At 45.0% G+C, this 27,754-nt stretch overlaps 1 protein-coding gene across 1 annotated transcript; it reads left to right on the forward strand.

Annotated features, from left to right (window-relative positions):
* Positions 1–187: 187 nt before the first annotated feature.
* On the forward strand, positions 188–27,754 carry FKBP15 (FKBP prolyl isomerase family member 15; the record flags this gene model as incomplete). The annotated part of the gene is made up of 29 exons (XM_082492439.1): positions 188–252; positions 1,653–1,762; positions 2,075–2,165; positions 2,808–2,877; positions 4,165–4,239; positions 5,383–5,481; positions 5,952–6,101; positions 7,085–7,153; positions 8,557–8,700; positions 9,147–9,292; positions 9,997–10,045; positions 10,743–10,862; positions 11,117–11,216; positions 11,941–12,044; positions 13,542–13,635; positions 14,455–14,564; positions 14,959–15,069; positions 15,728–15,822; positions 16,513–16,615; positions 20,112–20,283; positions 20,791–20,927; positions 21,260–21,415; positions 22,097–22,249; positions 22,603–22,695; positions 23,180–23,290; positions 23,806–23,913; positions 24,116–24,882; positions 25,343–25,433; positions 25,902–27,754. The coding sequence occupies 29 exons, from the start codon at positions 188–190 to the stop codon at positions 25,974–25,976; spliced, it is 3,768 nt and encodes a 1,255-aa protein (XP_082348565.1). The 3' UTR covers positions 25,977–27,754.

Raw genomic sequence — 27,754 nt, forward strand, 5'->3', positions numbered from 1 at the left:
ACAAGCCCCGCCCCACCCGACGTGCCCGCATAGCTCCGCCCCCGCGTGGCGTCCCTGCCTCTTTCCTCCTCCTCCTCCCCTCTCGCCTCCCCGCGCCGGTCTCGTCCCGCTGCCGCTACCGTAAAGCGCTCCGCTGCCGCGCAACGCGTTTACGACATCGCGGGACGGTGGCGGCGGGTCCGCCACCATGTTCGGGGCGGCGGCGGCGGCGGCGGAGGAGGACGACGCGGACTTCCTGTCCCCCGCCAGCGGGTGAGCGCCCCGGCCACCCTTTCACTTCCCCGCCGCCGTGCAGTGCCGGCGGCCCGGGCAGGCCGCGGGGCAGCGGCCCCGGTAAAGCCCCTTTGCGGTGAGGGTCGGGCCTGCCGCCCCCAGCGCAGCCCGGGGCTGGGCCTCGCTCCTGCCCGGCTCGGTGAGCGGCGGGCGGGCCCACGGCCTGCGGAGCCCTGCGGAGCCCTCCTCGCTGCCCGGGGCTTCTCCGGTAGGCCAGAACCGGCCGGCGGGGTCGAACCCGAGGCGGGCAGCCGTCTTCCCGTGACTGGGTTCAGCCCCGGGGCTGGGGCGTGGGGGGCGGAGGGGCAGCCCGGTGCCCCCGCGCAGGGGCGGGTTGGCGGAGCGGGCCCCTCGGTGGGCCCGGCGGGGCGGGAGGCGGGGAGAGGGGGGGCTCCGGGCAGGGATTTCCTTGGGAGCCTTCCCGGGAGGGGAGGGGGCGGCTGCTCGGAGCTTGCGGCTTGTGATGAGGACGGGTGCTGGAAACTTAACTAAGGGTGTAAAGGGAGGTCCTGAAAACGCCGGGTTGGGGGGTTTTGAACAGATGGCTCCTTCAAGTGCATTCAGCGGTTCTTAACTTTTGTTGATATCACTTTAACGTGTAGCACATTCAGTTTTTCGTACATTTTTGTAACTTGTTGACACTTGAAGATTCTTCAGCAGTCGTAGTTCAGCTGTGCTCCCTCCTCACCCTCTTCAAGGAGCTTCTGTTTAACCCGTCTTATAAACTAATCCTCTCTCTTATTAGCAAATGGTTATTTCTTAAAGCATCTCATGTAAAGTGCTGCAGATCCACTGACTGGTGTTTGTGGATTCTGCTTCGTAGTTTGAATTACTCCCTTGTCCCGTGATACCAGGGGTAAGTGACCTTAAACGGGCTTGAAGCAGTAAAACTGCAAACGACATACCTTGTAGGAATAACCTTGCTTGTTAAACCTTCTGCCCTTTGATGGAAGAGTGTGTGCCATTGTAAAACTTAACGGGAGATATTTCAAGAAGAAATATTCTAGTGCTGAATGGCGGCTTCTTTGTTGCCACGTAGTTTTTTTCAGTATTGTAACAATCAGCTATTTCATATGGGGGTAGTCGTTGCTTTAAAGTACCTTCTTTTTTGGTGTTGCTTCCGTCCTTGTTTGTTCCTTACAGTGGGTTTTGAGGAAATGAAACACAGTTGTACTACTTAGCCCAGTCTCTTCATCTAAAAGTTCTGCTTATTTGAAATTAAATGGTTAATTAGTACAGAACTGCTTAACGTGTATCCCTTTGTTTATCTCTTAAAGTGATGGTAAACACTTTAGATTTTATATAGCTTATAATTAAGGGTGTTCCTTATCTATAAAGTCCATGTTAAATAACATCAATTAATTAGTTTCTCTTTCCAGTGCCAGGTTGGCCTCTCTTTTTGGTCTGGATCAAACGGTCTCAAGCCATGGAAATGAATTCTTCCAGTACACTGCACCAAAGCAGCCTAAGAAAGGTCAAACAGCAGCTGGTAAGTAACTGGGCTTGAGTGTCGGGGGCGGAAAGTTTGCAACACGTGTCTTGCTGGGAGAATGAGGGCCTTTGTGAAGAACAGCAGTGCAAATAATTCACTTAGCTTTTTTTTGATGATACTCTCTTCATTTAGTACCTGCTCTGCACCTGGTTACTCTAGAGGCCTTTAGTGACTTTGGGATATCACTCTTTGTTTTTTAATCCTCTTCTGGAGTTATTTTTCCTTGCGGGGAGGAATGTGTCGAGGCATTGTCGCTGGCCAGCGAAGGTGCTGTATCACGGAGAGGTATTCCTGCTTTCTGTTCTTCAGCAGGTCAGGCAGCCCCGAAGGCTCCTGCGGCCCCAGCAGCTTCAGGAGCACCATCGGTCTTCGTGGCCACTGCGGTTCATGCTTATCGATAGTAAGTGCAGCAGTGGTTTCCTGCAATACCCGTTAGAGTCTGTGTCTCTGGGAGCTTAAGAGCTAATCGTAAAGGGAAGATATTTTTGGATAAGTGGGAAGAGACCATTGCTTATAGACATGTGTCTGCATGGTACAAATGCTACAAGTTGATTGAAGTTTCTGCTCAAAAAAAGTTTTGGTTATTGTGCTGCAGTTTGGGGTTATGCAGTTGTTAAATGGCAAGTTCTGGATTTGGCTGTTACAGTGAACTGCATCCTGGGGTCCTGGCCTGACATTTGCACTTTTTCTGGGCAGGTCTGTCAAATGCTTATATCTCATACATTCCCTCACGGAGAACTGAGGCATGGGCATAGAGTGACAGCAGTAAAATTCTCTGTCCATTTGACACTGCCATCATGTAAAAACCCATTTGCCCTGGATCTGTGAAAAGAGTAGTTTTCAGCTCTAACTCCATAATACGTGCTCCTGTAGTCTGTGAGCAAGCAAGCAAGTTGTACTTTCTTTAAGCTAAGAAAGGCTGCCTAACGTTTTAGGCATGAGGGAAAAGGACCTGAACTCTAAAGAGGAAAAACTCAGCAACAGTAGAGAGAAATCTGAGGCAGGGACGGTTCTGCAGCTGAATGTCTCGCTTTTCTTCCAGTACAAATGGGCAGTACTTGAAGCAAGGCAAGTATGGAGCAGCTGTAGTGGGGAACCATGCCGCTAAAGAGGTGAGAAACACTTCACTACTATAACGTTTTCATGCCGAGAGTACGCTGGTATGAGGCAGTGTTTCTCTGAGCTCACCAGATTGTCTTTTCTTGATGTTGGAGGTCTTGTTTCCACTGCTGCTTAACACCTTGCCCTCCTGGGTTTACTTATGGCTTACCTTAGTGACATCTTTCTTTTCTGTTTGTAAGATCTCTTACAACTTGTGCCTGAAATATTTTTGCAATGTTTCAGGCATTGCACCTTTTCTAATGTTTCTGGAAGTGATTTTTGATATTTATTCAGAATGACCTTGACAACTGGATCACAAATCTGTGCGTGCGGAAATCAATATAAAGTAAAACTTTGTCCGATAGTACAGAGATGCTTTGCTTAAGTTTTGTTATTTTGGTATCAAAAATATCTCTCCTCCCCAATCCTCCCTTCCCAGGAATTCCCCTAGGAACACAGCACTAGGGTGCTCAGTAAATTGGTGTGTTTAAAAGATACTTTGAATGTTCTGATCTGTCCTTGATGTTGGTTCTTACAGTGTTTCGTATCCCCCAGTTTGTAATTCATGTTGTCTCAGTAAGTTACTTCTGCTTTGGCAAGAAGCAAAAAAATAGTAGTTTAGTAAACTAATTCCTTGTTGATCTGAGAAGTGTTCAGGAGTGGCATTTGTGGGGGAGCTGGGAAGGAGCCTTTCTCAGGCTGCCTTTGTAATACTGCAACCCGCACAGCTGGGACCAGTTAGCAGATTACTCCCAGTTCACTACCTAACTGTGTTGAGTGAAGGAGCTGTTGCTACAGGTGCATAAAGGAATGCACTTTTCCTTACCGGATCATGTCTAGTAGAGCCAAATATGTCAATATAATGTTATATCTGCATTATTTAGTACTTGGAAAGCTCCCTCCAACTTTTTTAGTCTTTTACATTGTTTTGTGCCTGTATACCACGTATTATGAGTTTTATGTATTGAAGGGTTAGTGCACCATCTTTTTACACTGTAACTGCAAAAAATGTGGAATTAGTTAAAGCATCTTGCTTATTGCAAAATAAGTAGTTTGAGTTGTTTGATTCCTGTAGCTAAATAAAGCTTGTGTATTTTCAAGGGTCTTTAATAGGTTACAAAATTGTATTAAATACAGTGTGAAGTATTCTTGCTGTGAAAAATGCCGCTGCGAGGTGTACTTGGCAAATAAATACTGTAGCCTTAGGCTCAGAATTTGCCAAAGCATGTTAGAATTGAAGATGTTTTGAGTTTCTGCTGTTTCTTCTTCTTCCCTGCCCAATTCCTTGTGGAATCCAGTACAGGATCCTCCTTTACATCAGTCAGCAGCAACAGATCGCATCTGCAAGGATCCATCCAGGCTTCATACTCACGGTAAGAGTCTGGATTAGGAAAGCATCCAATGATGTGTATTGTTCGCAGCAAACAGGGGTTGGCTCTGAAATGCTTTCTTAAGTCTTAGGTGATAGCCTTTGAGATCAAACCTCTGCCTGACACAGCAAGAGGTGTCACAGTGACCGGGAGTGCTGTTCTGCTCCTCCTCCTCCTCCAAATTGTGTGTTGCACAAAAGGCTGTTACATCTGCCTTCTGCAGAGCGCTTCATCAGTACGTTTCATACTGCAGGTTCGAGCACTGTAGGAGGTGTATTATTACCTCTAGATCACAGAGGTGGTGTTTTGAGTTTTGCAATTATACAATGGATAGAAACAGAATGAAATTACTCTTGCTTCTAACTTGTAATTAAATGAATGAGAGAATATGATTGAGCAAGCAGAAGGAAATGATAGCAAGGAAATGTTTTCTCTCAGAAACTTGACACTCGGCATTTTCTTGCTGATAAGAACAATTTGGAGCATTGTAAGTCCTAAAATGGGATCTCTCAGGAAGTTCTGGTTTCTGCCAGTTTTATGGAAAATCGTTGTGTTGATTAGTTGTGCTCTTAGTTTGTCATCAGGTGACATAAAATTTCTTGATTAGATACCTAGAAATTCTACTCTGAAATAGAATTTCAGTCCAAATTTCTAACCAGGGTGTTACTTTGCTCTTTAGTTTTATAAGTGCATTTTGAAAGATTAATGGGTCATGTACTCAGCTAGCGGTGACATGGATTTTTAGAAGTGAGGAAAGAGTGACTCCTTCAATCAATTCTGGAAGTCTAAATATAATCAACGCTTATGAAAAGGAGATTACTTACACTTAAAAATCTCAGCAGGTTTTATAGAACCTAGCTTCAAAGAAGCTTGTGAAAGCTTTCACCCTCTTGTGAAAGCCACAGCATCTGTGAAGAACTTAATATTTGCTCAAGTATTTGAGTTGGAATAATTCTTCCACAATAATGAGCACATAAATAAAAGCTAATTTGTGCATTCTGAACTTGGGTAGTAACACAGCAGGATTCTTCCTCTGCTTAATTTCAGTACCTCTTCCTTAAAACTTCTTTTAGATGTGGATTATTTTTTGTTGTTCTTGAATGCATCTTTTTGTGTATAATGTAGGACTGATTTCCTTTCACACAGGTTCAACCCAACAATTACAGTACGTTCTATGATGATCAGAGACAAAACTGGTCCATCATGTTTGAGTCGGAAAAGGCAGCAATGGATTTCAGTAAACAGGTAACTACTTACTCTGGTGCGAGGTATGACTTGTTGGCCCATTTGGAACAATGGGCAAATCGAGATATATCTCTGAGAGCACCTTATTGCTCAAAGGTTTTAAGTCAGAGTTGTACTTTTTCATTGAAGTTCAGCTTTGAGTATCTATGTGACTCTGACTGAGGCAGATCTGCGATGAGCCTGGCTGAGTTGCGTTCATCAGGTACAGGGCTCTTTGAGGCAAGGAGCCTGTTACTTCTGCGGAGATTTCTAGTTGAGATTCTTAAGTACTGTGAGACCACCAGTTCTGTAGAGCAGAGGGTATTTACTTATATAGCTCAGCACAAGGAAACATACAACGCCTCTTAAGTGCGTCTATAACCTGGGCTTGATCAGTACAGTAAGAAATGGATCAGATCAGTAGTAAGTTGTGGTGGAACTTCCCACTCTGTTTGAGTGGCCAGAGACATTGATGGGCTTTCCTTCTGCAGGTGTGCATTGCCAAATGCAACAGCTCCCCAGTGCTCGATTCAGTCCTCTACCAGGACCTCATTCTTGGCGAAGGGCAGGGAGTGGAAGGAGGAGACTCTCTGGAGATTGCCTATACGGGTTGGCTGTTCCAGAACAACGGGCTTGGACAGGTAAAGACATTTCTCCTAATCCTAAGTGAGCGTGATAGTCCCTGGAAGGAACCTGCTGCATCTAGCATAGTGCTGGTGCTGATGTTAAAGGTATTTTTTCAGTCAGTTATTGCACTATAAGTGGGGTCCTGTGTTACCTGTAGAATAACAAGGGATTCCATACTGTTCAGGAGGAGGTGACTGAGATGCTTCTAACATCCACAGGCACTCACACATTAGTATTAATGAATATGGTGAGAAGGGACTATGCTCCTTTGGAAGTGGCTTGAGGAGGTGATAAGAAGGGCCTTGTCAGACACACAGCACATCTCCAAATGTTAACAGAATGAGATTGGACACAGCTGTAGAGGATGTAAAAGCAATCCAGCTCGCTAATAAGCAAAAGAAATGCTTTGCTGTTTCAAAGCATTACCTTTAAAACACTGCTGCTGGGTTTACTATTAGCGAAATTCATGGCAAAGGGTTTGCATTTGCATCCATCTGCAGTTTGAATCTTTTTGCTATAAAAAAGGGCTTTCTGTTTTTTTATCTTTAGGGGATATTTTTTGTTTTTCTTGGTTTGCCTGGCACGCTTCCCTCTGTGCACCAATGGTACAGAGCAGAGCTTACTTCTGAGCTCCTGAAAGAGTTGTTCAGCTGCATGCTCTAATGTACAAACTTCGAGGCAGTTGTTTGCTGCTTGATATAAGCCTGTTGTGTAGTGTTTTACTTGGCCCAGTCCTGTCCTGACCATAAAGCTCAAAGCAGTTTTAAAGTCTCCAGCTATCATTCACTTTCAGTAATTGTACTGTGCAATGGGCTAGTAGTCATGGGCTAGAAGCCCATGCTCTGTCTTACGTCTGAGAATTAATTTTGGAAGTAGCAGAATGGGAAACAGCACGTAAGAGATTGTAAGAGTTTATGGAATGTGTAAAGTAGCATGCGGAATTTTGAAACAGTTGGGAAATCCAAGTGTTTTGTGTTTTTGTTCTTTAACTCTGTAGGTGTTTGACTCGAATGTGAACAAAGACAAACTGTTGCGGCTAAAGCTGGGATCCGGAAAGGTCATCAAGGTAGAACTTCTGGCACTTTCATTATAATTGAAGTCTCTGAGCTTTGAATTACTGAAGATCTTTTTCAGGATTCATATACGCTATTTCTGTTACAGGTTTCATTTGATAGGAAACACTCTGTAACAGTGACTCACTCAGCCTTTATTTTCTTCTTAATTTGCACAGTATAGCCAAACTTCCTTCTCAATGGCAATGTTAAACAAGTTGTCCTGTTTAGTGAAAAGGAAGCTTCCTGTTTTCAAGACCTGGGGGTTTGGAGGCATTTTGCCTTTTTTTTTTTTTTTTTCTTCTAGAAGTCATGTCAGCCACTACCTTGTTCTCAGGGAATGCTGTTTCTAAGGGAGGATTACAACTTCAGATTCCTCCCCACTCATTGTGCCTCAGGAGCAGAGCAGCAATACATACAGCAATAGCAATAGCTCTGATACAACAGCTGGAAGAAGAGCACGAGAGGGTGAATATGACTGACAAGTTTTAGGATGGTCCTGTAAAAGATCGCTAGAAAAAAACCCCGGAGTGGTTTACCCTCTAAGTCCAATTGTGAGGGTTTTGACTGTAATAACTTTTCAGTCCAGGTGGTGTTGGTACTCCCTTATGGTATTCCATTGAATCAGGTTGTGAATCAGAGGTGCTTTTGTTCAGGTCACTTCCATTACCTGAGTAATTCATATACAACCTGTTACAAGCTGTCTTTGCTGAAGATGCACTTTTTTGTACTTTAGGGTTGGTTGTTTTTTTTTTTTTTTTTTTAGCATGTGTCTTATTGCCTGGAAGTAGTAGTCATCCTGTTAAATACTGGCATCCATTTGACAGTTTGCATTGCTCCGATTCCTAGATCTCCTTCACTACAACTGTTTTCTGTGGGTGCTTTGTACATGTAACCATAGCAATTCGGAAGTGATCTTTCATTGATGTGGAGTCCTTCCTTTCCCAGAATGCTGAGAGAGGCAACGTGTGCCCTGCAAGCCACCTGCAGCTGCAGAATTTGTGCACGCAGCACAGAATGCGGTTCTTTCCTCCAGGATATCAGTGTGATCTGTGATAGCTGCTTAAGTTATGATATTTAAAACTTGGACCAGGTTTCTGGAACCATACGGAGACCTGGAAGCCTCCTTTGTGCTTAGAGATTGCTGTATCTATTTGATTTCATTATGGGCGTGCTGGGAACTGTATCTTTATAAATTGCAACATTAGTTTAAGAATAATTGGTCATGACTCTTTGTAGGGCAAAGGTTTAGTGCTACAGACTGAGAACGAATAGGATTTTGCAAGAATTTCTCTGTGTTCTGGGATTTTCTATAACTGGTACCTGAAGCAGTCTTAATCGGTGTAATTAAAAGGAACTGTAATGTCACTGATCATACTGTTTGCTTTTTCTTTTGTTACGTCTCTGAAAACCAAAGGGCTGGGAAGAAGGGATGATGGGGATGAAGAAAGGAGGACGGAGATATCTCATTATTCCTCCAGCATGGGCCTATGGGGCTCAAGGAGTGGCTGGCCGTGTCCCTCCAGACTCCACTTTAGTTTTTGAGGTGGAAGTTAGGCGGGTGAGTGTCTCCTGACATCTGCTTTGTGGTTGTTGGGTGGCAGCGTCTGTCTGCAAGGTGAAAACCTGCTGTTGGCATGAGAACTACAGCTCAGAAACTGTTATAAACCAAATACCTCAGGAAGATATATATCTTTAATTAAAAAAAAACAAACCACACAAAACCCTAAACCCTTAAATCCCTCTAGGCTGTTTACTAAGACATGTCTGTTCTAACTGTCTTGGGATCTTTTCATTGTCTTATTTGTGAGTCACTTGGGAAAACAAAATACTCATAGTGGGGAATGACAGGATGTAAAGACTCAGCTTCTCCGGTTCTGAATCAGGTCTGTGCTTTTAGTTGAAGTGCACGAGCTTGACAAAGGAGTAGTCATCAAAAGTAAATAAGTTGCTGAAAATGTTTTTGGGAACCCAGAAAAACAGCTTTTTTGTTATGTGCTTTTTAAGGTGAAGTTGGTAAAGGAAGGCTCTGGTTCGGATGGGCAGAGTGTTGGTTCACGGGATTCTCCTGCACCTTCTCCGGTACCCAATTCAGATGGCTTCTCTGCAGACACTGGTTTGTTGCCTCCCTCTACGATACCTCCAAAGCCTGGGTAAGGAGCGGCACGGTTAAAACAACCGTATTAAAAGATGGCAATGCTCATAAACATCTGGCACAATGCTGCATTAACACATCATTTGGTGAACGTGGGTCCTCTGGGTGCCAACTTAGTGCCGTCAACGTGGCAGTAGAATGTTCACCAACGAGACTTGCAGGAAATTTTCTGCTTAAATGCTGAATTTTAGATTTAAAGACATTGAAATGGGCAGAGATGAAAGAGGTCATTTCTCTACAGACAGATGTAATTAAGCTGTATGGGTACTGCTACAACAGCTTTTTCATCTCAGGTGTAATTGATTTTGTTTAATTGCAAATTTTACATTGTCATTTGTTTCTTAAATGAACTAAACGGGTCAGTCATCCTTTCTGAGAAATTCAAGTATAAGTGCCATTCTTGTTGCCATAAGTAGTTTGTTGTTGGACTTGGTTAAAATTGTACCAGAATGTGGTCATTACAGCAATCGACAAAATCATCTTTCTGTAATCAGCTGTTCTACAGCATAGAATTTGCACATAATGATATTCTGAAATCTAAAGAATCTTCCGAAAGTAAGCAAAAAGAAATGCTCACAATAGCAGAAAATGGTTTTCCTAGAGGGAGGTGTATTTGATAGTATTTAGAAATGCAGAATACTGGATCCTGAATTTCATCTCTGTTCATTTCTGATATCAATATACACCTGTGTGGATTTTCAGGGAGCCGGCTGTCCGGGCCAAGTCAAACTCCATCAGTGAACAGCTAGCAGTAAGTGTCTGGGTTTGTTTATTTTTTTTCCCTGGCTAATTTGAAGCCTTGAGTAGGGGAGGGTTGGTTGGTTTCACCTCTGCATTCAGTGTTGCTGAAGATAAAAGTGAACATCGTGCAACCAAAATGCTCTGAAATGTTCACCTTACAGCAGATCAGGGCCTTGTTAATGAAGGGATCAGCAGAACGTGAGGAGCCTCAGTCCCAGCTCCTGCTGACCACATGGATACTCAGGACTCTAGTTGTTTTCTTGGATATACGGACAAACTTAAAACGGATAACAAAGAGTAATTGGGAGTAATTCAGTATTCAGTTATACTGAATATAAACATATAGTTTATATAGCTACATGAGAGTGAGACTTTTCATGTGTGCCTCAGGATAGAAAAAGCTGCTAAGCAGCTTCCTTAACAAGAAGAAAATGTGCTAATTGCTGTGTTTTGTGCAGGGATAGCTTTCTCTATGCTATGACAGCAATGTCATCCCAGAAGGAGAGTATATAAAGCAAGCCAGATTAACAAATTCTCAGTGTTAACTTTTGTACTTGAAAATCAGTTTTTCACACAGTCATTGAAAAATTGAAAGAACCAGAATTAAGTTGATTGTTTAGAAGAGTCTAATCCTGATAAATGTCTCTAGTGCCTGAATAGCCTGGGCTGAGAGACAAAGGAAGAGTAACTGCAAACGTTTCTTTTAGAATCCAGATGTAGCAAAGGCGAAGCTAATTTCTCGGATGGCGAAAATGGGCCAGCCCATGCTGCCTTTCCTTGCTGGGACAGCAGGGAGTCAACTGGACTCCAGTGACTCCGAAATAGAGGTACGTCGCCAATCACATACGTGTGACTGATGCTTTTTCTACAGTGTGAACTCCTTAAAGGGAGTCCATAGCAATAGCTCTCCCCTTGTACAGGGAAATTGTGCTCTGTTTCTGTGGCAAAAGGGTGTAACGATTCCACTGTTCCCATCTAGTTCAATTGGGTTAACTGAATAACACCTGATCTCAAATGATTTTGCATTCAAAGTGTTTGCTCGTTCTTTAGCATTCCTTGTAATACGCAGAAATATTTTTAGGATCCAAACGCACTGAAAGGGACAGCGCAATCGGTGGCTTCGTCTTCCATGAGACCGTCGCAGCCAGCTCATGCAGTACTGCCCACAGTGTCGACACAAGGTAATGTGCTGGTGAGCCTGGGATTGGCATAGAGGTTTCACTTCTTAGCAGGCTTCAAGTACAAGGGCCGTGCAAATAGAGGATTCCTTTCGGAAACTGATAAATAGCTTGTAATAACGCTTGCTGATCCAAATGTAGGCTAATCCATGAAGCACAAGACTGAATTCCTCGGCGTTTGCCTTCGCTGTGATCTTGTGCGTGCGTTACTGCTTGAGGAGGAGCAGCCGCAGTGCATGAGCTGCTCTGTCACCGTGTGTGCTGGGGTGGCACTGAGATTTCTGGGATGCGATTTGTAAACGGCACTGTTAAAAATCCTTTCCCAGCGAGCAGATCTCTTTTTGTTTGAAAGTGATGGGAATAATAGTGAAGGCCATCAGAGGGCTCGCAGCTCTGGGGTGGGCTTGACCTGTCTTCCCATGATGGAAGAGCCGTGTCAGCTGCTGCTCAGCTGAGCGGTCTTTAGAGTCAGTCTGAGTAACGTCTTGTGTCGGTGAACTTCAGAGCCATCTTTGTTTGAATGAAAAGAGGTGGTGTAAATGTAGCTAGAAGTGAAATTTCTGTGAAAGATGACGTTTTTCTTGACCTTTGGTCGCTTGTTTGACTGGATTTAATTTTCACAAGGCTGCAGACAGGCTTGTGTTAAATTTTTGTCTTTTTCACACTGGGTGAGTTAAATTATTTCTAGCTCCTTTCGGGCATGCTGGATTTCTTTCTTCTCTTTCAGTACCTCAAGCACCTGGTTCTGCAACCCCGGTATCTTCTGCTGCTTTAATACCTGCAACGATCCAGCCCCATTCAGCTCTGCCTGGAGGAGCACAGGGCTTTCAGGTACCAAAATGAAATTAAGGAGAATATTGGCACCTCTCTCCTTTCTTGTAAGTCTTACTGTCTTCTCCATTGCTGGGAGCAAAGATTCTATAGCAGCACGTAAGGATGAGAATCCCAGGCTCTTTCTTCTGACTCTTCTTTGGCATTCTCACGTTTCCATCATATGGCATCTTAAAGATCAACTAAGAATTAACCAGATTTTTTTTTTTTTAGTATCTACTTTTGTAGAGGATAAAATAAAAACTTCCAAGTACTTGTAGAGCAAGTGAGAACAAAAGCATTTTAGTTTTCTTGGTCAAGGTCTCTTTTTCCGTGAGAGCTTGTTTGCACGCTTAATGTGTTTGTGGGTCATGGCTTTTCATCCAGCAAAAGAATAATCCTTTTAAAAGGCTTGTGGTGCCACTGCTGTGAAGTGATGCAATCTGCTTGTTAAGAAGGAAACTTTGGGAGCTTAACACACAATGTATTTGCCACATCAGGTAGTGAAGACTTAGTACAAAGCTATCATACAAACAGTTCTCTGAAGTCTAAAACCAGGCTTATTACCTTATGGGTTCTGTGGTTATTTTCACTTTAACTATTTTCTGGAGGGTTTCGAAACCAAACAGTGGCTTACGCCGCATAGAAGCACTGTTTATTTTTAAAGGTTCCAGGCAGAGGAAGAAAATATTTGATAATAAATACAAACACTATGTATTAAAAAACAACAAAAAAACCACACCCACAAAAAAAATACATCAAACGAAAAAAAAACTGGTTCACTGCTTTGGCTTTGCATTTTCCTTGTATTGAAAATGAGGAAGTTGTGGCAAGTAGGAAGATAAAGACGGGTTTTTCTCTTTGAAATAGAAACTAGTCATTAAAGTGAAGTTTGAATCTGACAGTGATTTGGATATGTTGTTTTGAAAGCTTGACCCTGATATCCTGTATTCTTCAAGAAACTTGACCCAAGTTGTATTGTAATTTTTTTTTCCTTGCCTGAGAGAATAAATTGGTATGAGTGAGGTACTCCTAGCATTCAATGCATTCTTCAATCTGTTTAGCTGCTGCTGATAAGCACTGAGCAGTAAAGTTGCAATCGAGTTAAGCTGTATTTTTTTTTTTTTTGAGCCTTTCCTAGAAATAGCCCTGTGTTCAAGTTAGCATAACTTCAGATTACTGCACATCTGATAAGATGCAGTGAGCTGCTCACACCCTGATCTTTGCCTCTCACAAACAAGGGGTAACGTGCTTTTGCATAAACTTCAGTGAAGAAGGGAACTTACTAAGCTGTGGTAACTTGAACACATATCTAAGACAGAAGAGTGGCTTTGGTTTTTTTCCCCTTACTATGGCTGTTGTGAAATTTGACTTTCTGCTCCCTAATTCTGTCTTTTTTTTTTTTTTCTTTCCAAGTATTATCATTGCTTTGGGGCTCAAAAAAACATGAAAACTACTTAAGTGTGCGTGGGTGGAAATATCAAAACATATTCTAATCTATTGAACTTGTTCTTCAAGGCGTATCCAGGCATGGCGTTTGCTTACCCCCAAACTGCTGCATCTGCTTCTCAACTCCAGCCTGTGGGACAGATGTATCCCGCACCTTACCAAGGTATGTTTAAAAAAGAACATGCTTTTTACAAGGCTGCAATACCTGCAGTAAATTGTTTATAGTGATGATTTAGGCAGCGATGGTAGCATACGCGTGTTCATCCCGTCTGTAGTGCCATGCTGTTTCACAAATTTTTATTTTTGATACCATATAGGGGCAAATATTTCCCAATAAATATCCATCTTTTTCTTACTTTAAGGAACTTTAAGTGAAAGGAGAGGGAATTTATAGGTGTATTCCCAAGGCTGTGTATTGCTAAAGATATTTTACAGCTGGTACTTCCAGTTATAAATACAAATGTAACAGTAAAGAGCTATCCTACCAGCCAGGGAAAGAATTTAAGTGTACGTGTAGGAGCCTTCACTAAGTGGGAGGACATAACCCCCCCAAAAAGTTGCAGCCTAAGAAGGACTAAAAGCATTTAAAGAACCATTTAAGTAGTCTCTGTTGGTGAAGACTTGAGTGTAGCTGAACGTTTCTTGGAGTGCAGTTTCTCAGTTCAAAATACCAGAAGCCAACCTTCGTTCCTGTTGTTTGCTTGTACCTCTTTGTGTACTGTTCTAGTGGTCTGGGGGTTCCCTCTTGTTGACCTAAGTGCTGTCACATGGCTCAGGAATTTCCTGTAATCATAAACCTGCCTACCATGTTATTTAGAAAATACCTACGTTATTAGTTTTCCAGATACCATGTCCCTTTTATTTCTGGGAAGAGAGTGGCTGTCCTATCTGGCAGGCTTCAAACTGTTAAGCGTTGCTTTTGATTATCTGTATGTTGGCATTTTCCTCATGTGACTATAGATCTCTCTCCTTTCCATTCAAGCACCTGGGGATGTTACTTCCTTTTTGATGACAGAAGCTCGGCAGCACAACACTGAAATCCGAATGGCTGTTAGCAAAGTAGTAGATAAAATGGATCATCTGGCTGCCAAGGTAATTTATGGCATAGACCGACTTGTTAACGACATTACTGCTATTTGCTTTCCAAATGTCGTCTGAGGAGTTGGTTCTACTTAAATGCCAGAATGAAGTTTGTAAGTCACGTACTAACTTAGTGAAAATGCTGACCGTAAAAGTGGTAGCAAAAGTGGTAGCTACTATGAAAAAGCTGAAACTAGACCCGGGGGAGGGTGCTGTCTCTTACTGTCGTATAACCCATTGTGTTTGGAGAGATTCGCTGCCCTTCAGGAGGCGTCGCTGTTTATACAGTAGTGCATACCCTACACCTAATCAGACGGAACAGTGAAATGGATCTTTGCAGATGACTGACTCTTACCTACATCCATAAATTTATTTCATCTTCCTTGAGAATGGCTTATGCTTACAGGTGGAGGAGTTGAAGAAACAAAACACTGGTAACAGCTCACTACTGCCTGGTATCTCCTCCGTTACGATGGAAGCTTCCATGATCATGAGCAATATTCAACGCATAATCCAGGTGAGTGTGGCCTATTTGACTACTTCCATAAGGAACTGGAGCCCACTGTGTTACTTTTGATGAGGATGGCTGTGCTGGCTTGGCCCAGGTGTCCATCCACCCATGTGTTCTATTTTTGCATAGCCAAAACCAACTGCCTAGGTAACAGCATGAGATATACAATGATTTCCATCCCCCTCCCTCCAAAAAAGCTCTTCTAAACAGTTTGTGGTTTGGGTACTTTCAGAGCCGGAGTTGACATATTGGTATTTAATAGCCCTTGGTGGAAAGTTCATGTGAGAGAAATTCCGCCGCCTCTTAAACTGTTATGGACTTAACCCACAGCATACTGCAGAGTGGAGTTTCACAGCTCCACCGTGTTGCAAGAACCACGTACTTCGGTTTTTCACCACTTAGTCTTGCGCTTTGTAGTTTTTCTAGGCAGCAGCCTTACAATCTTGGGGCTTGCGGGTGAAAAAGTCTACCAGACACAAAATTCTCTAGAATGTGGTTTGGCAACCTCTGTCCCGTGTCAGGATTCCTGCTAAATGTAGTGTGGCGCCTTCCTGCTATGTTACCACAGAAGGTGATAAGTCTCACCTCTGTACAAAAGAAGGGTTTAGGTACTGCTGCGGGGGAGTCCGAGCAAGATGAATATTCATGTTGGGCTATGTTTTAGGAGAATGAGAGACTGAAGCAAGAGATATTTGAGAAGAGCAGTCGGATTGAGGAGCAGAATGAGAAGATCAGCGAGTTGATTGAGCGGAATCAGAGGTAAGGAGTGGGAGAGTACAGCCTCTCTGCATCTGCCAAGTCTTTCTAGCTTACGCTTGGTTAGGCATAACTAGGAGGGGTGTTCTTTAGGATAGAGAGGTATTCTGATGATTTTATTTTTTTTTCCCAAGGCATTAAAAGTGTGGGTTTCCCCCTCCTCTTTCTGCAGGGCATGTCTCCAAAACTGTGGTTTACAGTAAATGTGAATGTGTAAAAGGGGGGGAAAAACCCTCGTGCTATCATCTTTGAGCACACTTGCTCTGCTTCTGGGAGTTACTTTGCTTTTGCTTGCTTTTTAGTAAGGTGTAAGAAATTCTAGGGCATGTGCTGTCCCTAGTTCCACAGTTGGGTGTGTGTTCCGTTCCATTTAAGAAGGGGAATGACTTGTTTAAGGAAATGGCAAAGGCCAGTGTCTATCGGGTTATCGAAACTCTTTACCTGTGTGGTAGGAACATTAGACCTCTTGTAAAGAGGTAAAGCACTTACCCAAACTGATAGAATCTCTGCTGTGCCAGGCACGCCCACTGCACCGTTCTGAGATTGGGCTTTTCTTAGTGCAGGGCATCATGCAAAGCTGTCTGGGACTTGGCATGAAGAAAACTGCTTTGAAATACCACCTTCTCTATCTGTGCCTTTTGCTCCAAGTCATGTATTTGCAAAAACGCTCATGCGGTCTTCCCCTGTTCACAGATACGTCGAACAAAGTAACTTGTTAATGGAGCAGAGGAACCATTCGCTGCAGACAACAAATGAAAACACACAGGCAAGAGTGTTGCATGCAGAACAGGAGAAGGTAATGGTGACAATGAGCAGGGCCGTAGACCTCTGGCTGCAGCCAGGAAGGGGCTGCCTGTCGCGCTAAAACATGCTGAAGCCTTGTTAGTCGAGGCTTAAGTCGGTTCTCTTACAAGAGAACTACAGTCCTGAACTTAGATTTTGAGAAACAATTTGAATATTTTCATGGCTTTCATAACAAAAGCAGCACAGAGGATATAAACGTAGATCTTGATGCTGTCATAGCTTGAATATTCTTATCTTATAGGAAAGTGTCTGATTTATTGTTAACTTTGTAGGTATATGGCCAACATGTTGAGGAATTGTGTGTATCACAGGGTTTTGCTGGTTGAAAATGTACTTCGTTTACCTAGTTGCACTGACAGTTTCAGAAGGTTTTTTTTATTCCTTCTATTTAACTGACATAGAGTGAATGTAGCTATAAGAAAAATTATTTCCTACTAGGTTTTCATCATTGCACTTTTTTATACTTTTTTTTATGCTAATCAAAAGCTGGTTGTTTCTAGCAGTGACGGATTGTGCTTTTGTGGAAGGGGCTACTGGGGAAATAGCTTTCGAACCAGTTAAATGCACTTATGCATGGCTGCATATCCTGTGATGCCCACTCGTCGCAGCCCAGCTGGGCTAGCTTTGAGGTCTGCCATTGCATGGTGTTGCTATGCTTTTTCGAGCACTGGCTTCTTAAATTGCATCAAGTTCAGTCTTGCACCATGTTCCCCCCAAGTTGCGTATCTCTCCAATTCAACTGTGAGATGGTAAATGTTTGCTCTGCATGAGAACTACTCGGTATGTCTTAAAATGACAGAAACTGCAGCTTTCCAAAATATGCTAGCAAGTGTGCTAAAGAATAGAGCAATATATGGCTGATAATTGTGCGCTGGTGAGAGCAGACAGTGAAGGAGCGCTGTATTTTTCCGCTGAGAGCCCAGGTTGCATACCCATAATATGTAGGGGGTGGGAGAGATTCTAACCAAGAATAAGTTGGATTGAAATAATAAATGAAATTCCTTTCTGCCAGTGAGCACAACATCCAGCTTGTGTGATAAGTAGCTTGGGGAGGAAACCTCTTTTGGAAATATAAGATCTTCAGGAATCTTTTGGGCCTCGTCTTCAATAGGGCTCCACTTGATTCAGCAGTCACTGCCTGGTTGATAACACTGTTACAGCAATAGACTTCAGCCCAGACCAGAAAAGCTGTGACTTGCCCTGGGAGAAGACTTCCCCTAGTTTTGTGAGAGTATTGACTATAAATACGAAGGCTGGTATTCCTTCCTCTTCCTTTTATCTAACCTAGCTTGTTCTGTGACTGCAATTCCTGAGATCACTATGGACCAGCAGAATCAGGAAAGAGAATTTGAAGCTATTTTATCTATTCTTTACGTAAAAATAGGGAGTCGCTATTTATTTTGTGTTATGGGCCAGGCATCTGTACCCAGGACCACTGAGAAGAGGTGTTAGTAGCTCACTGCTTTTGGGTGAGCAGAGCACATCAGAGCTTTAGGTGAAGGCTTTGTGTACCATAAGGCGAAGTAATACTCCCCCGCGCTCCTCTGCGCTGGTAGTCACATGTAGGACCACTCCTACATCTGTGGTGTGTAACGTAACTGTGAGGATACCTTTAGCTTCTTTCTTTTTAAGCCAGGCTTCACTCCCTTTTTCTGTCTAAGCTTTTACAGTTCTTGAAATAATTTCAAGGCTTCTCTGGCATGCCTTAGGCTCCTGTAATGAAGCATTTTGCTTTTTCTGATGATGATTAATGCCTCTGCCTTTCAAGTTGTGTTCTTAACTCTTCCTGTTTCCTGTTGCTGCTTTCTCTTCCTAGCACATGCTGCCAGTGGATCGGGGCTGGGACCAGGTGAGGCAGTGTGTCTGCTGACTGTGTAGGCGATAGATGACTGTGCCCTGCATAGTGCCAGCCCAGCTTCCTCTTGAACTAGCTGCGAGCCGATTGGCATTAAAAGAATTGCCTCAGATGTTGAATTAGAGTGGATCTTCAACTTGGAAAGGGGCTTTATAGCTGGCAGTGTAGCCAGCCACCGGCCCCCTCTTTCTTGGGGAGCCCTTGCAAAGAACTTGGTCACATTGCTGCTTATTTCACCTCCCCCATGGGAGAAACAGGACGTGGTCAAATAACGATCGGAGCAGATACAGATCACATAAGATTCTCGGTATGTGAAAGCTGGAGGCTGGAGCTGAGCTAGTATAGATAGGAAGCATTCACTGCAGAAACTTAAGTCTAGTAACAGTTCCTGGCATAAGAATTTTGTTTTTCTTTATTTGCCATTAAAGATACAGGCAAGTGTTAAAATAACCTTTAGATATGCCATGGAGTTTTGTTTTGGCTTTAGCGTGCCTGGAGTCTTGAACAGCAGTGAGTCATTTATGGAAACACAAGAGGAAAGCAGATCTGTTTTTAGCCGGTCTCTGCTGAAATGCTGCTGCCTCTTTAAAATCAATGGTGGAGTAGTTACCCCAGCCCTCAAGGTCAGCACACACTCACCCTCACCATAGCTGGAACAATTTTGCTCTTCTCTGCCAGAAGGTGATGGTCATAGTCTGAAAAGAAACGCGTCAGTTCTTTTACAGGGATAAAGCAGGGAGAAACACCAGTTCTCCTGAACTTACCAGTTATACAACGGTGAAGGCCTGTTGGGAACCTGAGCGTAGGCATGGGTGTAGAAGCCGTTTAGGTATTCCCCGCAGCGAGCGAGGTTTTCTGACGGGTGTAGTTCTGTCTTTACAGAGCATCCGCTGAATTTTGTGTGTCGTGCAGCAAGATTGGGAACGTGACTTTGTGTCTTTGTCTTGATGCCTCGAGCCTCTCCTAATGTATTGTTTACAAGTTGTCTAACGTGCTGTATTAGTACCTGGTTTTACAGGAGTCGCTGACGGAGCAATAATAAATATAAAAAGGTCAACAAATTACTGTGAGAACTATGCTCCAAAATGACAGCCTTGCCCGTGTGGGCACCTCAGGGTGACTACGTGCTGTGTGGTTTGGAGGGAAGGTGCTCTTTTGGCTGGAAGAAGCCTATGCCTCATGCGGATTTTCAGTGATTTGTAAGCTTATTGAAGATAATTAGATGTTGGAGCCCAGGCTTTTACTTGAATAGATGCTGTTGTAGCCTGCAAACTCCAAGCAAAGCCACCAGGCACCGGTACTAGTCTTAAAAACACCTTTACGTTTCTCAGGAAAACTCACTGAGTTGAATTAACGAGGTGGTTGGTGGTGCTGTGCAACTTTCTAATCAGTTTGGACAGGTTACAGCCAAACAACTCAGAGTAACACAGCAAAAAAGTTATCGTTACCTCTACAATTTGGAGATGTCTGTGAGGTGCTGGATCCCAGCACTTCTCCGATAAGGTCTCCAGTACCTTATGATTTTTTTCCTGTGAGAACAGTTCTGGTGCTTCCTCACACTCGCATATCCTTTTTTTTTTTTTTTTTTTTTTTTCCCCCCCCTCCCTTTTCCCTGCTCCGTTTTGTGCTACAGGCCAAAGTTGCTGAGGAGTTAGCCACTGCCACAGCGCAGGTCTCCCAACTGCAGTTGGAGCTGACTGCCCACCAGAAGAAGGAAATGGACCTGCGGAAACAGCTGTCTGCTGCCCTGCAGGACGCAGAGCGACACGAGACGCAGCTCAGCAAACTGCAAGCGCAGTTAGCAGGTAAGACTTCTCATGTCTGTTCCATTCCAGCCCCTTTATGTCATTATTTTTCCTCTTTTATAAGTCAGGTTTTTCCTTTCTTCAGGGGTATCTATTCCTGCTTTCCCTAGGATCAGTCACAAGGGCATCAAAGAAGGATGTTGACGGACTGAAATGTCCGAAGGATGTATATGCATCCTTGTTACCACTACAATGAGAGTGGGCCAAATCAAAGACCAAAATCATCCCGTCACAGGAATGCCTTCTGCAGAACCAATCTCTTGGCATTACTGTCTAAGACTTTGTAGAGGAACAAGAGATGTTCCACTGGTTGAGAAGTATAAGCTGAGGTATAAACAGTGCCATTTCACAGAAGAAACTCTTGATAAATTCTGGTTCCCGCTGCAGGTGCAAGCCGTGTTGTTGATTTCATAGTGCAAGAGGCACTGTTCCTTCTCCTCAGCCCACAAACGCACTAACCCGAGATACATGTAGCGCTGAACCCCATAGTAAAGTGTATTTTTGCAGAGCTCCAAGAAGCCTCTGAGGACGCTCAGACTAGATTCAAAGCTGAGAAGCAGAGCCGCAGACAGCTGGACATGAAGATTACGGCACTGGAAGAAGAGCTAACGGACCTGAAAGTGGAAAAGGAGACTCTTGAAAGGGTACGTCCAGTGCCGGCGTTGCAGGGAGATGCAGGGTTTCAGTTCTTTGCTGAGATCTAACCCAACATTCTTGCTTGTAAATATGCAAGTTGGGTAAATCTCGACTCATCCGCAGGCAAGGATCTCTGTGCTGGTGGATCCTTTGTGTTTATGTGATTTTTATTTTTTTTAAATATCCTGGACAGTAATATGTTAACCTTCCTACCTCTAAAATAATCTCAGCTTGATTTTAAAGTGATAACAGTCCCTGCTCAAAGAAGCTCTTTCTGCACGAGGAAGGGAAGCTACTTTGGTGCAGTCTGGCCTATTCTATGTCCTGTTCTGTGTTGCAGAATCTTGCAGAGAGGAAGAAGAAATCCCTCTCGGAGAGAGCTCAAGCAGAGGAAGAGATGGAAGAAATACGGAGATCGTATCAGCTGGAACTGGACAAGCTTCGACAGTTGCTGAAAAAGGCACGGACTTCGACTGACCAAGCGGCAGCAGAGCAGGTGAGGAGTCATGAGGGCTTCTCCAACAAGCGTCTGGAAGGCTTGTAGGTAGGAAATAGTCATGAAAATGCTCAGGTAGTGGAAGAATGAAAACATTATTTGTTTGATTTTAGGGGTGAACTTTAACACAGGGTTTCCTTTGTCTTTCTAAGAATATCTTTGCTGGTCTTCTGACTTGGGGATTTACACTGATGTCTCTCTAAGGAAGTGCATGACCTGAGTGGGCAGGGAGGCTGCTAGGTCCCAGTGGTTCTCTGACTCGAATCACAGGCCCCTGATGCGCCTGCGGAGTTCTGGTGCAGTGTTGATGGGGGCTGGCATGCAGCATCGCATTCAGACTGCCTTAAAGAGAGTGTCAAACTGAGGAAAGGAGAGGCACCAAACTGAGTTCATAGTAGAGAAAAGAATACAGGAGTGTTGCTGAGTGAACAACTGCTTAGAAATATGTCGAGAGATCCAAAGTCTGAGCCAGACCTTCAGGCCAGCCTGAGGGATCATGGCCGGAGTTGACCTCTGGGAGCTGTGGGCAGGAGCTGGTGACAGCTCCAGGGCTGCCGTCTGCATGTAGGTATTCCAGCCTGGGGCAGGAGGTGTTGTCCAGCCCCAAGCTTCCAGCTGCTTGCTGTGCAAATACAGGTCATCTGTGTGTGTTCCTAATGATCTCTCTTACATGCTGGACAGCTGTCACTCATCCAGGCAGAGCTGGAATCCCAGTGGGAAGCCAAATGTGAACGTACGCTGGCCTCGGCCAAGGAGCAGCATGTTAGGCAGTACCAGGAGGTGTGTGAGCAGAGAGATTCCCTGCAGCAGCAGGTGTCCCAGCTGGAAGAGAAGGTAAAGGGCTGTTCTTTATTGCTGAAATGCAATGCCAAATAACCAGTAACTGTAACCAACAGTCCTCTCCTCCTACCTTGACGTGTTAATTTCTTGACTGTTGTGGAATTTGATCTTGTCCGTGGGATGTGTCTGTCTCGCATCTGTTAGTTGGGTTGGTGGGCAAGTGAATTTACTGCTGTGGTTCTGAATGTGGGAGAGCCAAGATGATGTCCGTCTCAGACTAAAGTGACAGTGACAGTCTCTTCTGCTTATCTGTGCTGTTCTGAATGACTGCCCTTGGGCAGAAACTTTTGAAGTGGGCGACACTGAAGGGGGCTATAAACTGATGGGCTCTAGTTCTTGTCTTTCAGATTGCAGCTCTAAAACACTCAAAAAGAGAGGAGGAGCAAAAATTGGCTGAGTTTCAGCAACGTTTGGAGCAGCTTGAGCCTGTCAAAGAGAAGGTAAAGGGAATAACAGCAGCTGAATGTGAACTGGAGTGCAGTAATCACTAGCCTCAGGCTACCGATGGTGAGAATAATGAGAACATGACTTGTGGAAGATGAGAGGGAAGGAATAACTTCATATTGCTTTCAGCAAACCAAAACAGGTCCAATGATGAGACCCAGTCCTCATTTCACTGCAATCTCAGTAATGCTGTGCCCATTCTTGGTGTTACTGGAACTTGAAGAGCTAATGACACGGTTGTGGTTCTCCAAGGTTTTGGCTTGGTTGGATATCTTTATTTTGGTGCTGTTACTTTCAGCCAAGTCTTTTGCACCTGTCTGTCAAAGCTCTGCTTAGAACTCCACTCACCAATTTGGTTCTCACTAAAAAAAACGTTTACAGATCTGTTTGCAGATCCGTTTACTGGTTTACCCACCCATTGCAAGGTTCACGGTGGTGGTGTCTGTGAAGCTGCTCTAACCTGTGGTTTCCCTTTGGCAGTATTCAGCCTTGCAGTCGGACATTGTGGTGCTGAAGGCTCGCTATGAAGAACGGATCCGAGACCTGGAGAAGGGTCGGGATGGATCTTCACCTGCAGACTTCACCGAAGAAGTGAGCTTGACTATCCAGTATTTCTCCTTACTAAGAAGATCTATTTACGTTGAATTATTTCTCTTTGAGCAGAGATAAGAAGGAAAAACACTTTCTCTACGGAAGGGCTGTGTTTCTAGTAGCAGGGTCTATAGGGGAAGAAAGGATGGGATCTTCCTGCTGGCCACTTTGTTGCTTGATTATTTTGTATTTTGGGCAAGTTTAAAACTTAAGATGTGGGGTTTAGATTTAAAATAGAAAAAATAAGAAAGAAGTGTCAGTCTGCCTTGGGTTTGAGCAACTCGCCTCAGTTGTGGAGGGATGGGTTTGGTGTGTATGTAATGGTTCTGAGTTAAGATGGCATGATGTTTTCTGCTTCGCTACGGGAATTACTGATTTGAAAAGTGGATTTTTAGAAAACCGTGTGCATTTGTTGGGATTTATTGTTCCTTCACCTGGAGAAGTATCTGATGTCGAGTCCAGTGCTTCACGTGTTAATGAATCGTATCTTTGTTTCCTGTCTTGCTCTTTTCCAGGTAAAGAAAATAATGAATGGTGTATTTCAATCTCTTCGGGGTGAATTTGAGCTGGATGAGACATACAGTGGCAGGACAGTTCTGGGTGTTGTCATGAACACCATTAAGGTACCACAGTGATAAGAGATACAAGGTGATCAGTGGGACAGAATGAGTCTTGGGCTAAAAACAGAGACTTATGTTGTGAGTCTGAAATGACTGTGAAGCACAAATTTGTTGTGGGTGGCAAAGCAGCCCAGTAGTAGAAGTAGTTACCTGTGATGGTTTATGGTTAGGGTATAACCTATGTTCTTTCCACTCAATTTTTTAGACTGTAACACTTCAGCTACTCAACAGGCAGCAGGAGAAACCAGATGATGACAGTAAAAAGGAGGAATCTGGAAGAGGAGCAGCGAGACAGGAGGGATCGCCTGGAGCAAAGATTGACCATGAAGAGCCCACGCAGCGTAGCCCAGCACAGAGCGTTGCACTCCCAGCTGACCCTAGGGAAGTGACCACAAGCTCTGTGGTGTCTGACCAGGAAGGCGAATCCGCTCCTCTGTCTGCCAGGCCCAGAACCCCTGAGGAAGAGCAGGTGACACGGAGCACTGGGGTGTCAGAAGAGAAGGTCCAGGGGGAGCATCTCTCTTCCACAGCTGAATCCTGCCTGGATCCTGACAAGGGCCCTGTGCTTTCAGGACAGCCTGTTCCTAAGGTGGATGAGGACTTTGTCCCAGCTGAGCAAAGGCAGGAGAGCAGTCCCCTCAGGAGAGCTGAGACTGAATTCAGTCCCTCCAGAGTGTCTTTGCATGCAGAAGTTGCAGAACCTTCTGTTCTAGAGGCCAAGCCAGGAGAAGCGGATGTGGCATTACCTCCAGAAAATCCAGCTGCGGAGCAGAAGGTAGAGGAGCCTGTGGGAGGTTTAGAGCCCCCTCCCTTAAATGGCGAAGGAGGGAATGGCACAGACCCATCAGATGGAGCTAGTTCTGAGAAGGAGCCTGCTTCAGCATCCAACACAGCAAAGCCCAACTCAGCTGTCATCGGGGAAACCCAAGGACAGGAGGAACTGGGCTCCAGCCCCAGGCAAAAAGATTCCAGGTGAGGTGTGACTGCTCAGGTAGCCACAGTCCCACTTTCCTGCTGATCAGCTCAGTCTGGTCCAGCAGCACACCCAGGGGCTGGTATGGCTGTGCTACTGCAGGGCAGCACATGCGGTAGGGCTGAAGCACCATCAGGGTGGTGGCCCTGGAGAGCACGAGGCAGGCACGGACAGGGTGTCCAGGGCACGCTCTGCTGGGAGGGCAGTTGCAGAACAGGCTCGTGAAGGCAGTGGTGCCATTAGCCCTGGTGACCGGTTCCCAGCTGAGTGTGGAGGGGAACATGAAGCTTCTCTGGGATCTGGTGGTGGTGCCTGCCAGGTTCCAGTAATGTTCTGCACTGGTAAATAGTACAGGCCTTAAAAGTTTAGCTCGGTGACAAAACTTCTACATCATTCTTTAATAGAACTTGCAGATGATGGGATCTTGGTTTTACAAGCGAGCTGTTAATTATCTTCTAGTCTCTTCGAGGAGGACAACTTCTTTGAAACAGCATCTCCTAAACCACTGAAGCCTCGAGTTCCCTCTGAAGAGGAGGATGAGGAGGAAGTGGTAAGTGTTTGTAGTTTTCCACTCCTACTAAACTGGTTCGGGCACTAACCTGTAGCTTGTCTTCCTTCCCCTGGCAGCTGGGCTCTGCCTGGCTCCTGCTAGCTGAGCTCAGAGCTTCCCATGTGTGCTTTGGACACATCAGGAGTATCTGGGGTGGTTTGAGCTTGGAGGGGCCACCTGGGCTGCGGCAGTGATGACAAACTCCTGCTGGTGTGAAGTTAGTGAGACTGGCCACAGGTTACTGGAAGGGTTTCAGTGTCTTTGCTCTTTTCCTGTCCCTTTTAGCCCGTAAGTATCTCTCCTGCAATATTAAGCCATTATATGAAAAGTACAAAACCTTCAGTAACGAGGCTGCTTGAGACCATCTCCCTAAAGCTGATGGCGACTTCAGAGCCCGACCTGTGTAGCAATTACTAAATACTGGAAAGCTGTTAAGACTGACAAGTTTCCCTCTGGCTTTATTTCCAGAGCATGAAGGGGCGTCCCCCTCCAGCACCGCTCTTTGGTGATGATGATGATGATGATCTGGACTGGCTGGGCTGAAGAGTCAGCTGCTGAGCCTGTGACCCCTGTCCTCTGGGCACGGCCTCTTCCTGTGCACTTCGCACTTAACGAGCTGCGTACGTGGGACGGTTGAGAACAGCCAGGGACTTCCCAGGCTCTCTTACTGCGGACTGATGGGGCTGAGAGCAAGTGGCTCTCTTTGCACTCATGGGCGCTCAGACCCATCGCTCTGACCTGACAAACGTGTGCAGAGGTTGGGGACGAGCTGAAGGAACCAACCAGTCTTGCTGCACGTCTGTATTGCTGTCCTACTTCTGTGAACTGTTAATTCATTAATCTGAAACGTTATGCAAATATAAACTGTGTAAAGTGCTTCAGAAAAACTTAAGTCTTGCAGGACCCTGCAGTAGGTAACTACTTTTTAAAAAAAACAGACTAAAATCTCTACTCCTTCCCCAGTGAACATCTCCTTGGAAGATTCCTGTTAGTTCCCAGGGACTCCACACTGGCTCGTTACCAGGTATTAGCAATGTGCAGTGGGAGATCCGGCTGAGAGCCCCCAGGCAGAGCTTTCCTGGGAGCTGTCGGCTCTGCACAGGCAGCTTGGGGAAACCCCAGGGGCTGAGGCGGTTCGGGTCAGTGTTCCTGTACCTTCAGAGCTCCGGCAGCTGTGGTGCTCGCTGACCCACAGCAAAGCAGGGACTCCCGTTAGCAGCACTGAAAGTCAGGGCTCCGGCAGACCAATGCCCCAAGCACAGATGTAGCATCTCCTAACTGCCCTTGGGGGAAGGCGAATCCCCAGCTGTGTTTTAGGCAGGACTCTGAGGCTCACAGAAGCCTCTCAAAAACGCTTTGCTGTGCAGCCTCTGCAGCCAGCTCCTCTCTTCTCTCTTTGTGCCCAGAGGTGAGAGGTTTGGGTTTGTTTGGGTTTTTTTTGCTGAGTTGTGTTTCACTGGCAGTGAGAGCAGCAATGCAGGTGTGTAACGTGCTCCTTCTCTAGAGAGTCACCGCAGGCAGCCAAGCCCATCTCCTGTGCCTTTTTTCCTCTGTTGCTGTTTGAAGTGTGATGATCACAGCACAAGTCAGAACTTAGTGATGGTGGGACATACGCTATAACCCAACCTCACCTGGGCTCCGCGGGGTGTAACTCTTCAGTCTCAGTGGTCCAAGAGGGGAAAGGGGTGCGGACCGGCAGCTGGGCAAACGCGTTGCATTTCTCGTAGCACTTTTACTTCTCCACTCATTGGCACTAACCCACCTTAAAACTATGAGCAGGTCTTAGTGTCTTTAAGCCGCATAATCCCCCCTTCACTTAATAAAATAGAAGTGCTTAAAATAATTCTACTACGGTATATTTCTACAACTGCCTCTGAATTTGATCTGTATCCTAAATGCAATTTCTCGGGGGATGGGGGGGATGTGCTGGGCATTCCTGTTCCCCGCCCCCGCACTGCGTACTCGGTGCCACAACTTGCCAAATGCAGCTAAAATTGTGGATGAGACCAAAGCCTGTGAGAGAGCCGATCTGCTGCCACGCACACGCTTGTCTCGCAGGGTGAGCTTAGCTGGGGCGTCCGGGGGAGCCGCTCCAGAGGTCAAAGCACCAAATAGTTACTCAGTGCTGAGTGTGGCGGGGTGCGAAGCCTGGATGTTCTGGGGACCCTGACCGGGGACCCTGACCCGGCCCCCCCTGTCTGCAGTGGGGCCCTGGTGGAGGTCATTGCTACTCCTGACACATTCCACTTCTTGTTTCCCATTACAGATAGACAACTGGAGGGTTTTGTGTTTCACTTCTTGAAAAATAAAGTGCGATTAAA

The sequence above is a fragment of the Vanellus vanellus genome, assembly GCF_965231255.1.
Source record: "Vanellus vanellus genome assembly, chromosome: 18".
NCBI classification, from domain to species: Eukaryota; Metazoa; Chordata; class Aves; order Charadriiformes; family Charadriidae; genus Vanellus; species Vanellus vanellus.